General features: G+C 50.5%; 2 protein-coding genes and 1 long non-coding RNA gene across 10 annotated transcripts in view; 2 read left to right on the forward strand and 1 right to left on the reverse strand.

Moving 5' to 3' along the window:
* RAMAC (RNA guanine-7 methyltransferase activating subunit) lies at window positions 1-4,229 on the forward strand. Of its 8 annotated transcripts, none has more exons than XM_029950235.1 (5): window positions 1-69; window positions 552-600; window positions 2,574-2,735; window positions 2,853-3,031; window positions 3,722-4,229. In XM_029950235.1, exons 4-5 carry the CDS (start codon window positions 2,862-2,864, stop codon window positions 3,906-3,908), a joined length of 357 nt encoding a protein of 118 aa, XP_029806095.1. In that variant the 5' UTR covers window positions 1-69; window positions 552-600; window positions 2,574-2,735; window positions 2,853-2,861; the 3' UTR covers window positions 3,909-4,229. The 8 variants fall into 8 exon arrangements, with proteins under 8 accessions (XP_029806095.1, XP_029806097.1, XP_029806094.1 ...); XM_029950237.1 differs by having other exon boundaries at window positions 2,657-2,735; XM_029950238.1 differs by lacking the exon at window positions 1-69 and adding an exon at window positions 187-428.
* A 152-nt stretch (window positions 4,230-4,381) lies between these two features.
* LOC115300732 lies at window positions 4,382-8,580 on the forward strand. The gene is made up of 3 exons (XR_003912806.1): window positions 4,382-5,394; window positions 5,886-6,200; window positions 7,856-8,580. It is a non-coding gene; the product is annotated as an uncharacterized LOC115300732 (long non-coding RNA).
* Window positions 8,581-11,553: 2,973 nt separating this feature from the next.
* The window catches only part of C9H15orf40 (chromosome 9 C15orf40 homolog), a 4,728-nt gene continuing 261 nt past the window's right edge, over window positions 11,554-16,020 (reverse strand). Inside the window, exons 2-5 of the mRNA XM_029952307.1 lie at window positions 15,967-16,016; window positions 15,649-15,775; window positions 13,618-13,745; window positions 11,554-12,400 (exon numbers count right to left, since the gene is read on the reverse strand). Coding sequence (XP_029808167.1) covers window positions 12,305-12,400; window positions 13,618-13,745; window positions 15,649-15,775; window positions 15,967-16,016 — 401 coding nt within the window. The 3' untranslated portion in view covers window positions 11,554-12,304. The remainder of the gene's footprint in view (window positions 12,401-13,617; window positions 13,746-15,648; window positions 15,776-15,966; window positions 16,017-16,020) is intronic.

The following is a 16,020-nucleotide window of genomic DNA, read 5'->3' on the forward strand; positions in this document are numbered from 1 at the left end:
CCCGAGTGGCTCCGTTACCTTGGAGAGCTGAAGTGGTGGGAGGTCCCGCGGCCGCGCTGTGGGCCGGAGGTGGGTGCTCCTGCGCGGGCGGCCGGCGGGGCGCGGCCCTCGGCGGGCGATCGGGGCCGCGGGGAGCACGGAGCCGGCAGGCCGCGCCGAGTGGCCTCCGCGGGGCCTCGCGTCTGGGGAGGGAGCAGGCCTGCCGGGGCCGCCGGAGACCAGCCCTCGTGCCCCGGGCCGCAGAAGCCCCCGGTGGCCAGTCAGTCCCAAGGGCGCCCGCCTGCAGCCGGTGCGCCGCGCGGTCTTGTGCTCGAGCCCCCGCCCTCCGCCGAGGAGCACGTACTTGGGCCCGGTCGGGCCCGAACCGCCTCTGGGCCGTGAAGGCCCCGCGCTTTCCAGCCAGCGTTGCGAGTCTCCGGGGCGCTTCGGTGCGGCCCCTCCGCTCCCCGAGGCCCCTGTGTTCCGCGCCCTCCCCGCTGCCCACTCCCCCACGTCCCCGCCTTTTGACGGTTTCCTTCCAGGGAATCAAGCGTTTCTCTCCCCTCCCCCAGATCGAATCGACATAAACATTAAACAGTACAACCGCCTCAGAGTGCGGGGGTAAGTAAAGCTCAGATCGATCAAAATTCTATTTGAATTTCATTCTCATGAGTAATGACAGAGATGTTTGTTTACTTGTGAGAACACAAACAGAGTGGCACTGTTGCCTTGCTTTGTAATTTCTACTCCCCCTCTGGTTGGGTATGGGTCGTCCTTCTGCTGGTTTCTGGGATGCCGATAGAAATCCAGGCACGACCGTCATTAGCCGAAGGTACTATTATCCATCATACCTTGGTTTCAGAATTTGACATCTGAGAAAGTCGAGGGTCCGAGAGCAGCGGCCTGAAAGACGGAGTGTCTAGGGACTGCGTCTTGCATCCACACGCTGGGCTTGGTCTAATGTCGTTGGGATGAGGGTAGAATTATGAATATTGCCATATGTGTTGAGGGCTTTGGAGGAAAAACAAACTAACGAAGCAACTGTCTTCCACTCTTACATGTCTTTGTCAGAAAGTTTTATTGTAAGGGGAAGTGAGACAGGAAGATCGGGAAGTTTGAGTATGAGGCACATGTGTCCCAAATCATAAAACAGCTGCTGTGGAGGCTTGAGGCCAAGAGTAGAAAGATGAAGTCTGGGTTAGGGAAGGTGGGCATGGGGGTCCTGACGGTATGTGGGGGCTTCCTACAGAGGGCCGACTGGCTGGCTTCCAGGTCGTGGGTAAAGTTTAAAGGAAGCGAACTCTTTGTCCCCTGGCTTCTCAGGGGTGATGAGGCCTTTTGTCACCTAAGCCAGTCTTGTCTTAGAAGTAGAAGGCTGAGAGAGTGGGTGAAGAAATACTGTTTGAATGAGTCATCACGGGCCTGGGGAACCCAGCTCATGCAGAGTTGGTTTTTAGCCATTACCGTTTCTATAGTAGTTTTCGTTTCGTCACGATGTAGGAGTCCATTGGATGCCGTTATAAAGTGCCCGAAACTTGAGTAGCTGTGCATTTAGATGCCTGTCTGCCTGTCCATTTTCATGCCTCTCCTGTATTTTCAGTCTTTCACTTTTTTACTGGTTCTTCTTTTCCTCTAAACCTAACCTCAGGTACTTTGTCGTGGGAAAAATAGGAGATAGTCTTCCAGTAACCCTTTAGCTACTGCCCTTTTTTCTCGTGCTCAGCGAAGCTTCTTGAAAACTTAGTCTGTAATCAGCGTAGATGTGTCCTTCCGTACCTTCCCGGTACTTTTCAGATAACTGCAGTCCTGGTTCAGTCCCTAGTACTCTAAAATAACCCCCTCCTGACGGCTCAGTCCAGCCAGTTTTCTCTTCGAGGCTCTGTCATTGTTCTGTCCGAGGAGCGTTCCCTCTTTATTCTCCTGCCTTCTATGGTAAGTAAGCGCTTCTGGTTCTTACCTGTGTGGGTTTTCTTCCTTATCTGTAACCTGCTTATACTCGGAGTTCTCCAGGACTCTGATCCTCTCGATACTCTGCTGTTCCACAGTCTTCACTGCCCTCCGCTCCGACAGCTTTCACCACCGACAGCACCGCTGATGCCTCCCGTACTTCCCACCAGCCTGCTCCTCAGTCCCAGATAGGTAGCAGGGCGCTGACTCTCCTTGTTGGTGGGCACCCCGCAGCAAGCGCCAGGTTCTGGTCTCCTGGGGTTCCCATGGCACCGGAGCCCATCCAGTCATTTGGCGAGAAGCCTGGAAGTTATCCTTTACCTCCCCCCACCCCACAACATCTATTCAGTGATAATTTCTCCTGGAATTCTTACAGAACTGTTCCCACAGTTGCCGCCTCACGTTGAGCCCTACGTAGTGCAGGAAGCTGCCTTCGGTCTGTCCTCAATAATCTGTTCTCCGCCCTGTTAGAAAAGTGATCCTTCTAAATAGCTTGCTCCGGAGACTTCCTGCTTAAACCACCCAGGACCTCCGTTTCCTACCAGATAAATGCACAGTTGCTTGTGTTGAATACACAGTTTTTCACAGTTCGATCCCTGCCTGTTTTTCCAGCTCCATTTCTTGACCCTGACCCTTCCTCCCTTTAGATTTATGCCACGTCTGTCTGACACTGTAGCCCAGAGCTCTTGGAGGCAGAGACCACGATACATTGTTCGTCTTTGAATCCCAGGTGCCCAGTTAGTACAAGGTCTATGTTACAGAAATCAAGAATACTGAACTGAATGTTTAAAACTACCTGAAGTCTCAAGGTACACAGACACGTTTATGAAGACCCTGCCTAAAATTGTTCATTTCTTGGTTTTTCACTAATAAGATAATGTGACTTAAAAAACAATTCTCATAGAACCGTATTAAAAACTGCTCAGAATTGCAGGATGACAGACACTTCTGAAGCTGTTCCGAACTTTGAAGAGCTGTTCGCCAGCAGATTCACAGAAGACGACAAAGAGTACCAGGAGTACCTGAAGCGGCCCGCCGAGCCCCCGCCCATCGTGGAGGAGTGGAACAGCAGGGCTGGCGGGAGCCAGAGAAACCGAGGCAATCGGTGTGTATCACTGGGGGACACCTGCGGGCCACTGATGTGGGAGGGGACAGCTTTAATCTGCCCGCCCCCAAGGCCGGGGAGGGCTGACTGGGGGGTTCCCTACCACCTGGTGCCGCCTCGCTGCCCGCACAGAGCCAGCGGCCTGTAAACATCTGCCTTAGTTATTTTTTCCTTCTGTTCAGTTGTGCATGTCTTCAGGTTCTTTCTTAGAATGTTCTTCTTGTGCACTGACATTTTCTTTCCTTTGCAAATATACTTTAAAAACCCAGAGTCTTCTATAAAGCTCTGTGTTAGGTTCTATAGAGAGAAGGTACTATCTTTGGCTTATGCTTTAGAAATAAATTTATACAATAGAAATTATGTCTATTTAATAATTCAAAGTAGATAAAAGGAATAAATTACCATACTGCTTTTGTGCAATTGAATAGAATTCAGTTGGAGAACTATCGTTTTGGGATTTGGGTTGCGGTCTGCCTAATTCTCTGCAAAGTGTATCCAGTATAATACCGGAAGCATGATTTCTATCTTGGGAAAGTTCTGAGTAACTGGTGCTATAACATTCTGCGGAGAAAAATGTTCTTTACTCTGTGTCCCGAGTGTTCGATGGAGAAATAAAATGCACCGTTTTGGATTTGTCACTTGTGGTTTGTAAAAGGGAAGTACAAGCATCTTCCTGTCTGGCTGTTGTAGGCTGCAGGAGAACAGACAGGTCAGAGGCCGGGAGAGCAGACGGGGGTGGCCGAGTGACAGCCGCGCCAACCAGTGGCACGGCCGGCCCTGGGGGAACAGCTACCCGCAGCACAGACAGGAACCTTACTACCCGCACCAGTACGGACACTACGGCTACAGCCAGCGGCCCCCCTACGGCTACTACTGACGGAGACGCAGCAGCTTTCCGGAAAACCATTCACTCTGCTTCTGTTGGTCCTAGTTTTACATCTGATTTCAAAGAGGATTATTAACTTTTTGGAACATGTTTTTTTTTGTTGTTGTTTTAATGAGATCTCACCAGAGACATGATGGTTGCTGGGAATAAGTGCCCCCCTAAGAAGGTTGTGGATTATATTACGTGACTTCTACCTCAGATTTGTTTGTTTCATGACTTAATAGTGCTTTGAACTTGGTGGGTGTTTTCTTTGTTTGATCTCCAGTTCTGTCTTTGTTTTACACAGAAATAAAAATTTTAAAGTAGAAAATGCCTGATTTTACTTCGTTGTTTTCTTAAATTTTTTGTAATGTTTATTTCTGAGAGACCGAGCAGGAGTGGGGAAGAGGCAGAGAGAGGAGGAGACATAGAATCTGAAGCAGGCTCCAGGCTCTGAGCTGTCAGCACAGAGCCTGACACGGGGCTCGAACCCACAGACCATGAGATCATGACCTGAGCCTAAGTCGACACTTAACCGACTGAGCCACCCGGGCGCCCCTGCTTGATTTTACTTTGTAAGTTAAGGAAATACCCACTTCCTCAGATGTGCTCATTCCTAACCTTTTGCAGAGGTTAGTAGAGTCAACTTGTGAATGCACAACTGTGTTACTCGTCCTTTGCACGTGACCTCAGCAGTTGAAAGGTAAAACTGTAGATACCTCATTGGTTTTTGTTGTTCTGACCGTGGTACTTTACAATTCCTTCCTCCAGGCATGAGTCCGCTCCACAATCATTTTGGTCTCTTTTTAGAGGGACGTCAAGAATAAAGCTGTAAAGTGAGGAAGGGACTCTTCTCCGTTTCAGTGTCTTGATCTAGTGGTGGGTAAGATTGGGCACATGATCGTTTTACACAAAAATGTAAGGCTTTTTGCTAATTTAAATGTAGCATATCAAAACTCATGTTCTACAAACGTTTAACTCTGTAAATGTTCTTTTCAATGGTATGTACGTAACGCCGCATCCTGACTCACTGTCGCGGTATTTCACGTGGACTGAACAGGGTTGTGGCCACTTCCAAACGTGCACCTTTGCTGTTTCCTCTTGTATAAATAGTGACGCTGTAATGTGCTTTTATGCTGATCATTTTGTTTCCGATCATTTTAATGGCCACTATGATGATGTTATTCAAATAATAAAATACTTAACAAGATAAAGCAAGACTTCTTCCTCAAGTTTTGACAGACCATTCATTAATGTGATGAGCCTTTTGGTTTTTTATTGCTCTTTCCTTCATATCTGTTGAAAATGTTTATTTGGCTTAAGAGTAATATTAACAGCAGACGTTTCATCATAGAGGAAAGGAATTTAAAGGCAGCTTCCTAAATCTGTCTTCTGCCGCCTTCTCTCTTAGCACTCCGCTCTAGGCCCTTGAGGCTGCTTTCTCCATGCTCTGGATCCAACTCTCCCCTCCCCGCTGCCTGAAGAGCCATCCTTTCAGGTAACTTTTATTGGAAAGGATCTAATAAAATCAGGTCTTCACAGTCAGGGATAAATGAAATTTTAGCAACAAGGTAAGGGTTTTCCCTGTGCCCCTCTAACTACATCAGCAGGCACAGTGCTGTGACATCCGCGCCTGGGTCTCACGGATATTTAGCCTAGAGAGTTAAGGATCGCCTCACTGCGCCCCAGATCTTGTCTGAAGGCAGATGAGTTATTAAAAAATATCTGTCAACTGCCAAAGCGCAGGCCCCGCCTCGCTGGGCCAGCGGCTCGCACTGTTCAGACCTGTGGGCCCACGGGGTGGGCGGCCGGTGGGTCTCGGGAAACTCAAAGGAAAGGTTATTTTCTAATAGTAGTTAAGTCTCTCCACACCAACACAGATCACGGATGGCCTGAGACTCAGCCCTGCCTGAAAATATAACGAACCCTTTTAGCGCGAGTTATTTCTGCATTCTGCCTGTATGGTGGTGGCTTTTCCTTTTTAAACAGCAATCGCCACGCGACTGTCCCTACGCACTTAACGTGGAGAGGAAATGAAAGACCTGGCTTCCGCTTCACGTGGGAGGGGCCGAAAATAACATTTTAAAAAGGGTGATCTAAGAGTGAGAAGAATGAAAATCATGTCCAAAGGAATTAATCTCGAACAGTCTGTTATTAGAGCATGAGCATCAGCATAAGGAGTCCTGCTTCCGGTCCTGTTCGACAAGGGGCGTGGCGGCAGAGGACCGCACCCTTGCAGCCCATTTTCTGCCCTCCAAAAATGACGATGCTCCTCCTGCCACTCCTCACAGGGCGGCCGTTAAAGTAAGTGACCAAACGTACAAGAGCTTACGCCGGAAAAGAGAGCCTACGACCCACCTGCCCGCAGTGGTCCGTGGCTGGGGCGCCGGGGGGCTCAGCGCCGTGAAGGGTGTCGAGGAGGGCGAGGAGGGCGAGGAGGGCAGGAGCCTCCGAGTGAAGGCCTGCCATTCTCACGTGAATTAAGACAGGAATTAGCAAAAGAAGAAATTATATCCTTCAGAAAATAACAAAATTCCAAATATCAAAGAAAATGTACGTAAACGCTGAGCTAAAAATTAGTTGCTATTTGGAAATTCCTGATTTTACAATGTTGAATGCTGATGATGGAAACATAACAGATTTTCTTTTGAGACCGCTGTTGTTTTTGTTTTCTGTTTTGAGTGCTAGAAGGATCTGAGGTTATCCAGTGTTAATAACCCCGTCACAGCTCTGAGTAGTTAGAGTTCTTGAAACCAGATAGGAAAAGATAGCCAGGGAGATTTCTGGCATGGTTTTGGATTTCAAAGCTGCCTTTCTTCTAATCCGATGCTCAACAGGGAGTATGTAATTTTCCCTTTGTCATTTATTCGCCTAAAGGAAAACTTAGAGCTTCAGGATAGAATTAAGAGTAATGAAATGTTAGGGTTTTTAAAAAATTTTCTTAATGTTTTTAATTTATTTTTGAGAGACAGAGAGAGATGGTGTGAGCAGGGGAGGGTCAGACAGAGAGGGAGATACAGAATCGGAAGCAGGCTCCAGGCTCTGAGCTAGCTGTCAGCACAGAGCCTGATGAGGGGCTCGAACCCACAAACCGTGAGATCATGACCTGAGCTGAAGCCGGACACTTTACCCACTGAGCCACCCAGGCGCCCCTGAAATGTTAGTTTTAAGTTTAGAATATTAGAATACTAAAATGGAAGGAAATTTTTGGCCCTGACGATTACTGATATTGTAATTCTGAGCTCTAATAAAAATCCTACACTTTGTTTCTAAAGCAAATACAGTTATTTTAACACTTTTAAATTTTTCCTAGACCTAGTCCATTTGATTCATTTAGCTCAAACAGATGTGGCCCTGGCCTTTGGCTTCTTTCAATTAGCACTACTGTTTATAGTGAAAGGGAATTTTTTTTTCATTAGGAAATGTGGGAAATAATGGGCACCATCTAATAACTTCAATTACCTGGACAGATTACTTGTGAAAGTGCTTACTTCGGTACTGTTAGACAAATTGAACTATCCTAAACCATTCACTGAAAAGATTATTTGGGATTTCTTTCAGTATCTTGTATTTTGACCAAAGAAGCATATTTGAGATAAATAAGGATTTTGAAACACTAAATAGGCTTTGGCTAATTCTGTGTGAAAAACCTAATTACATGGGTCCCTCAGCGTCTTTCCTCTCTTTATAAATTTGGACATGCAGGCGTTTACGGGCCTCCGGCTCACTTTACAATGACGCAAGGCCAAGAGGAGTAAGTATTGTTGACACCGGTAGGAGTTAATGATGTTTCACTACTTGAGAATTCACGTATGTTCTCTGCGCTGTATTCTGAATGATCCAAACAAAGGCTTCTCCTGGTTCCTGATAAATTACGGAGCCAAATAAGCAACCAGAGTCAAAGAGATTATACCGCTGGGCTCGGCGGCGGACTTGAGCGAGCGCGTCCTCCTTTCCAGGGTCTACACCACTACCAGGACCAGCTCCTGAGGAAACAGGGACAGCAGCAGAGGGCCCTTACCCGGTGGACATCGTGAGCGAATGGCCGCACGGGTCTCATCAGGAGGGCGACACGGGATCAGGAACGCGCCAGCATTGAAGAGGGAGGGGCTTCAGCCCCTGAGCAGTGCGGGAGAAACATTCTTATCCGAGGAGCTGGTCATCGGTGCCCTCAGTGCAGAGAAGTGGCAACGAGATGTGGTGTAACAGGATGGCATGGGAAGAGCAGGTTAATGATGGGGATCTCGTCCATCCAAACCGCTAACATGTAATCTGACTGCCCCCTCGGAGGACTAAGTGAAAGCACTTGCACAGCACGCATCACGGGGCTGGCACATCACACACGTGAGTGCTGGCCGTGTGCTCCGGAAGTAGTCGTGGGGTGCGGGGCACCTCCGGGCCGACTTGGGTGCAGGAAATGCCGCTCGCAGGTCGTCACCAGTATCTCCAGGGCTGACGGGCTACCTCAGTTGGTGTTTGCATTCCTGTCTCTAAGGGCACACAGAGCCTCATGTATTAATTACCAGCTAGATTTTCTCCAGGTTTCAGTGACTTCTCCTGAGACACTTGGGGGGCTGATGTGATGATGATCTCATGGTTTTTTTCCACCGCCAGTGCCTTGAACTCTCTGAGGTTCTCCAGCCTCGGTCTGAATTATATAAATAAAGGTGCTCTAATTGCTAAAGGCCAGAGCTTTTTCATTTTCTTATTTTAAAATTTCCTTCGTTATATATGTTTGGTGTATGTACAAAACAACAAACATTATAAAAAAGTAAAACACCACACCTAGGAAGCACCTGCACTCACACGGCGATCATGGCCTGTGTGTGCACTTCTATCACACCCACCCAAATACAGGTAACTCAGACATGTATTCTTCCTTTTTCACTAAAGTGAGAACGTGTGTGTGCATGCGTGCGCACACACAACATATATTACTCTGTTCATGCAATATAGTATGGTAGACATCACTCCAGGTAACTGTGGATTAAAAACTAATTTAATTTGAATAGCGTAAAACTCTATAGTATGGATTTGCTGATTATATGATTCTCCTATAAGCAGACACTTAAATGGTTTCCTTTTTACCCATATACTTACTCTTTACTTTTTAGAGAGAGCAAGCGAGTGACTACAGGGGAGGGGCAGAGGGAGAGGGAGATACAGAATCTGAATCGGGCTCCAGGCCCTGAGCTGTCAGCACAGAGCCTGACGCGGGGCTGGAACCCACAAACTATGACCTGAGCCAAGTCGGACGCTCAACGACTCAGCCACCCAGGCGTTCCAATCTGTCATTTTTATGTGTTCTATGAGGTGTTCTCAAAATGTAAGACTATTAGACTAAAACACCTGTACTTTTAATAAGTGCATATTTCCTACGACACTACAACTCACTTTCCCATTAGCGGTGTGAACGCACATCTATGTCTCCCTCTCCCTTCTGAGACTTTTTGGCTAGACAGCCACAGTCTTTTTTGTTTTTAGTCAGAGAACCTTGCTAGGTTGTATCTCCTTGTCAACCATTTGTCATTATTTCCCCTGGGGCACTGCATCTTTTATTCCTTAAATTCATATTTTTTCAGTATTTTCTTCATTTTAAACTTGAAATCTTTGCTCCATTTGGGGGGTTCTCTTTTCAGGACCCCAGTTATGTCTGCATTGTCTGCCCTTTGCCTGACTTCTAGATCTGACATTTTCCTTTCTTTGCTCACCTTCTATCCTGCCCTCCAAATTCTATGTCACGTTTTCAAGTTTTTCTTCTGTGTCCAACACGGCCTTCATTTCCATGATGATTTCATTAACATTTGTGACTGGCCACGGTTCACGTGCTCGGTGGCCTCGCGTCCTCCCGGCCTGGCGCACTCGGGGCTCCGGGAGACCGACGGCCCGAGACGACCCGACAGCCACTGCGCTAGTAAACCCCGTCGTGGAGAGGTTTCAGTGGAAACGGCCACAGAGTCCACAAACCGCTGCCAAGTTTGGGGTGCCCCCCACCGGCTCGACCAGCGAAGGGGCCGGACGGGCCCGCGGCACACAGCTAGCAGAGGACTGCGGGGGGCTGGAAACCTCATCAGCTGAGCTCCGAGGGCTGCGTGAGGAGCTCTGGGGGCAGGAGTAGGTGGTCTTGTCGGGTCCGGAAGAAGGGGGCGGCGGTGTCAGGTGTCGTCCAGGAGGGGCCCCAGGAGCCGAGCGGGGCTGCCGGACGGTCAGGGCTCCCGGCCCACCCGACACCGCCCCGGCTCTCCGTGCGAGCACCCTGCAGGCGCAGCCTGGCTTTGGGAAGTCACCTCCCAAAGTGACAGCATGTACTCCCTGGAGGGTCCCACTCTACAGTCTGTTTGGCAGATCTGCTCTTCCCTCAAATTCGTAGGTTGGCATCGTGTTTTGAAACGAATTCCTTGCTAAGTTTCCAGTCCAATTCCATTTTCAAAATCACCAACTAAATGGGATTTCTGGAAGCGGCAGAATTAAGGGGGACACTTGGACCCCGCTGACTGCACTAAGGCCCTAAGCCTGCGCACCCAGCCGCGTGTGAGGGCGCGTTACACACCCGCGCCTGAACCGATGTCAGGGAACGAGGGCAGGTAAGGGAGCTAAGACATGTCTCCACGACCAGACAGAAGGAAGCGAGGGTGCCGAGGGCGGGTGCCTCCGAGAACTGCTCGCTCGTCCCGCGGCTGCGCTCTGCTGCCGCCTGCCGGCGTCCACGGGAACGCCAGCTTCTCCACAGTTTTAGGCGCTGCCTCACATGCATTCAGAAAACGCCATAGTGGGGGCCGGGTGGGTTTTACATTTACATTCTGCATCACAGTGACAGAGCCATGTGTGTCTTTGGAACCTGAAACCCCGCCAAGGGTGCCACCTCCATCCTCTGGTTCTCTCTCTGTCCCCTCACCACAAAGGAGTGCAGAGAAGCTGAGTGAGAGCTTGTGGAAAATACCAGAGCTCTTCCGAGTGGCATCTTTTCCTGCTGGAGGGAACGCTGTGTGGACGTGAGGCCCTGGGCTGCTGGCTCTTTGCCTCCGAGTGGGGACAAGGGCAAAGTGGGCGTGAGGACAAAGCGGGTGCTGCCAGCTGGAGTGGGTCCTTTGTGACGTCACTGGGCTGCCCCCTCTGGACTTGCTGGGGATGGGGCCACTAAGTCTTTACCGGGTAAGCCGGATGGAGCTGGGCTTCTGTTACTTGTCAACGAAAAGCACCCTAACAGTGAAACATGTACAAACCGGAAGTTAAATGCCGTTGGCGCACACGCTGGATCGGGATGGGAGCAGAGGAGGAGAGCTCTGAGGCCAAGCCCGGGTCCGACAGCAGCCCGTCTGGAGGCAGTATGGCATAACGGCTCAGGAAAGGCCACTGACTAGGACGCACGCTCTGCCATGAGTAATGACCGTGACCTTGTCCTTGGTTCCTGCCCACAAAGTAAGAGTTTCCCTGTCCTTTCACCATCAACGATTCTTATTATTGTTCCTTCTTTGTAGAATTTGTATTTTTTTTATTTTTATTTTTTTTTAATTTTTTTTTTAGAATTCGTATTTTTAAAGATTTTGTCTCCCCGTACATTTTTTTCAGGTACTTGAACAAAAGCACACAACTGCTTTGGTTCTGACTGGCAACAGTAATGAAATGACACACTTTAGCAAATCACTGTAATCTGCACTGGAGATTTAAAAACAAGGTATTTATTACTAGCTTCTGAAGCTCTAACGTGCATATGAGCGCTGACAGGCTTTGACAAACACTGAGCATAGCTTCCGGGTCCTCCTCTTCTAAGGCTCTTCGGAGATTCTGAAGAGCTACTGGACCTGAAGACTGCAGTTACCGTCCAAGGACGATGAAAAGTCAGTGACTTTCCCGAAATCGTTAATGAACACGAAATTACAAGTCTTAATCATTCTTACTTACTTTTTTAGAAAATGCCCCTTGGAGTTTTAAAAAGACACAGAACGCATCTTTGCATTTAGAGAAGCCTTTTAAAAGACAGACTAAGCAGGGCGACAGGTCTTCCTCTGTCCCCGTGAGCTGGGCCCGAGGGCGGTCCTCAGCACGCTGACTCACCGTCCGGGGGAGGGGCGTCCAGCCGGGCGTCCAGGGCCCGGGACCCACTGCCGCCCCGCGCGGTGTGGTCCCCAAGAAGTCTCTCACCTTCGGGCCGTCAGAAGCGGCACCGCAGCGTGGAAGGAGCGCAACGAGGCCGTCTTGAACAACCTTCCCAGCTCCCTTATTTTGTGGCGCCTGGACTCAGGAGGAACGCACCCGAGCCGGGCTCAGGGAGTTCAGACGCTACGGCCAATGTGCAGTACTTTTTTTCCATGTTCCTCTGGGCATTAAAACGCACTTTCTTAGTTAACAGCCTCTTCATTAATAGCAATACAAAAGCTTGTCAAGGATGTATTTCTCAAAACTGGCTTTTATTTCTTTTCGACTTGCTGCTTTAATTTCTCCAAGATCTCTTCCGGCGTTGTGGGGGCCAAAAGCCTCACCACCTTCTCACGAGACCTCCCACCCTGGACAAAAGGAGAAAACGGGGTCAGCAGAGCCCGAGACGGCAGCCGTCAGCTGCATCCGCCCGGCAGTGTCCTCGCGGGGCCCGCGCCGCGGGCTCGGGCTGTCCCCACCGCTTAGCCGCCGCTTTCTCCCGGCCGTTTCCGCTCTAAACACAGGCCGTAGCCCCGATTCCACCTTCCTCCCCAGTGTCAAACTCTCGAGGGATTCTGCCTGCACGTATCAATTTCCGTAATAGTAAGAGCCGGCACTACAATTTCAAAGCGAATAGAGTCCAGATGTCGAATACTGTTTTTAAGTAACTTCTGTGTTGAAATGAAAAGTGAAATCTACAATTCCAAATATCGAACAAACGGCTGCTCTCTGTTCCACACTTCGGGAAACTCCCACCGAAAAGCAAACGCTGTCACACCCGTTTTGAACCATCCCCTGAAGAGGGGCGCCACGGGCAGGGGTTACCTCTGGGGGCAGAGGCTGGACATGCGGCAGAGTGGGCAGTGCCCTTCAGGTAGATGTCAGGGCACATGCGCCAGCAGAGTCGGAAGCGACCTGCCACACGAGGGGCACGCACCGAGGGTGATGGCCTGACGTGAGAACTTCTGGGCGCAGCCTACTAACCAAGGACCCTGCATGCCAGCGGGACCCGGATCTAGAGACAGGATCACGAGAAAACAAACCGAGCTTGAAGAAATAGGAACACGGTTGGGCCTCTCTCCTGCACACTCGGCTTCCGAGTCCAGAGCGGCGCCCAGGAGCCTGTGCTGTAGCAATCGCTGCCGATGAGGTGATGCCCCCAGAGCAGACCATCGTGGGAGTGAGTTCATCCGGCCCCCCAGCCCCTCCGGGGAGCGAGGACAACACGGGGGGCCGGAGATACCTGACAGACTCCCTAACGGAGATGACAGGCCATGGGAACCTTCCAGATGTCTAGTGTGGCGATCGAGGCGGCAGAACCAGCCTCCTAGCAGGTACAGGAATACAGGCCGAGAGGAGGAAATGCCCCGGATGGGGGCAACTCCAGAACGCACGTGTAGAACGTGGGCAGTCTGAGTAAGGACGGAGGCCGCAGGGATGGAGGGAACTAAATAGAATTCACATATTTTCGTGATTAAATGAATAAGTTTTAAAAACTAGTTTTTCAATTATTTGGAAAAGAAAAAATCAGTGTTAACATCATAACGTCTGACGTGTAATAACGCTGTTTCTGAGAGAGACCTACCTTGTCCAGAGCCACGTCGCTCTTGCGGAGCTCTAAGACCCTGGCAAGGTAGCGACAGAGCTCGGCGTTAGCCTCTCCTTCCGACGGAGGCGCAGCGATGGCTACACTCACGGCTTCCGCTGTCAAGTCTGGAATGAGATCCGTTTGGACTTGACCCTTAAGGAGTGGCTTTTCTTCATGAAGTGAAGCTATTTTATAAGAGTTTGCAATTACCTGGCACATTGTAGGTTTTCACTGAATAACTAGAGCACGAAACTACTCACACTTAAGGGAACATAAACATGACAAATGAGCCTTCGCCATCTCAGGAAAGAAATCCCGAGGAAATCCACGTCTGCCCCATCCTGCAGACCAGGAGGAACCCAGAACGCTGGGCAGTGTGTCCGGGACCTGGGAGGAGCCCCGAGGCAGGGCCGGAGCTGGGCCGGCAGGGTCACAACGGAAGCGGGGCCCAGGCAGCTCACTACACCGGATGAGGGTGGTTCGGTTCCGTCATCAGGAGAGGAGAGGACTGGCCAGGTCAGCTCTGTGAAATGCCTCTCTGATGTCTTTAAGACGCAACATCGAAACATTTACACAGCACTCCCTGTGGTAATCTGAGGGCACTCGTTTAGGGACTTCACCAACATTAACCTGTCAAACCCTCGTAAGAACCTCACGAGGAAGCGACTCATGCCATTATCATCTCCAGGTTACAAACGAGGAAAGTGGAGTCAAGATGTGCCCAAGGTCACCTGGCGACAGTGAAGCTCTAACTAAGCCCGGCTGCACGCTCTGGGCTCCGGGGCCGGAGGGCCCTGCTTTTTCTGGAAAGCGGTGCCGACCCCCTCGGTACAGCCTCCGTGGGGAGCGCCGCCCGCTGTCCCGCACTGTCCCCCCAGAGAGCGGAGCGTCTGCGCGCAGCGGTTCGCAAGTGACCTTAACCTGCTCCCCACGTGAGGGCGGTTTCCACACGCTGACACCTTGCCTGTGTCAACCACACGGCCGGCCGCAGACTCCCTTATGACAGCCCGCCTCCCGGCCGGTCACCGATTCTAAGTCCACCGTGCGCCGCGTTAGGACCTTTCAAATCCAGACGCGTCTCCCAACTCGGAAAACAAAGTGCGGTTTCCGTCCTGCTGGTCCCCGAGATCCCGTGTCCCTCCTAGTTGATGGCATCGCAGATGCGAAGAAACACCGCGCGCCGCCACGTGACAGGGCCCGCGGCAACCACGCAGAAAATGCCAGGCCCGCACAGCCGAGCGAACGCGGCCCCTAGCGCCCCGATTCTGAGGTCTGGCTTTCAAAGTGTAAAAAAAAAAGGGGGGGGGGACACAGAGCTTCAGCGTGAAAAACACTTTCAGATCAGTGGTTTTCAGACTCCTGCCACTGGGACCATCGCCCTCCAGATCCGCACCCACAGGAGCTCCCCGGGCCTCCGGACACCGAAAATACATGTACACACAGCTTCCGCGGAGCCCTGCCTAGTGGCCTCCCCTTGTCCACCTAAAACACCCCTGAGGCACGTTTTGGGCTCCAGGGAACAGCCTGGAAGCCTCTTACTCCAATACCGCCTCCCACTGGTGAAAAGAGCTGGGCCCAGGAGAGCTGTGTACTGTTTTAAAGCCAAGTCCACACAGCGCACTGGACGCCAGGTTTCCTCTTCCTCCTCGGGCCCGTGGGCCTTAAACTCGACCAAAATGTCTCTTCTTTCTTTGTCTGGTTAATGTCTCCAGTTTTGAAATAGCACAAGCATGATTCATTCTTGGCTGCACATGTTTCTATGTGTGTCCTTTTCAAAATACCAGTGTTTTTAAAAAAGAAAATATACAGTAGTTTCTCCCCTGACTTGGTATGCTGCAAACAGCGAATATTCACTTTTGATGCTGGATTCCCACCTTTACATTAAGGATCTAGAATTTTAAAATGGAGAAGCCTCTAATCACCAATACGAGAAATAACCCTGACTGTTTAGGCTCAACTTTCCGCTACGGGGCGTGGAGGGAATCCCCACCCCCAGCCCCTCAGATCCCACCCCGGGGCCGGCGGTACCTGTCACAGCGTTCTGTTTGGAACCAGGTTTCGCATGGATGGCTATGGTGACACAACCTTTGGGATCAACTGCCACAGGGCCTGCGGGAGGAAGCGGTCTCTCGGGTTCCTTGCTCTGGCTTTTACCCTAAAACGACAAGCACCACACACTACAACTTTACAGGCTGTAAAATACTTTTCCGCACATCTGATCCTTCCTCTACGCCTTTCCACCCTTAGCCCAGACGAGCGAGTCGTGTCCAGAAACTTCTAGGCCCTCGGGAAGTTTCCTAAGCATTCCAAACCGATTCTTCCACGAAACCCTCCAATCACGCCAACCGAGTGGAGACGGGACTCCGGCTGCCACACGTCAGGGCGGGGTCGTACTGCTTT

The sequence above is a fragment of the Suricata suricatta genome, chromosome 9, assembly GCF_006229205.1.
Source record: "Suricata suricatta isolate VVHF042 chromosome 9, meerkat_22Aug2017_6uvM2_HiC, whole genome shotgun sequence".
NCBI lineage: Eukaryota > Metazoa > Chordata > Mammalia > Carnivora > Herpestidae > Suricata > Suricata suricatta.

What these genes read in the sequence shown, in the direction of transcription:
- RAMAC (XM_029950235.1), top strand. Translation starts at nt 2,862, where the DNA reads ATGACAGACACTTCTGAAGCTGTTCCGAACTTTGAAGAGCTGTTCGCC. An exon ending in CAGAGAAACCGAGGCAATCG is followed by an intron (nt 3,032 to 3,721) that starts GTGTGTATCACT and finishes TGGCTGTTGTAG; the next exon opens with GCTGCAGGAGAACAGACAGG.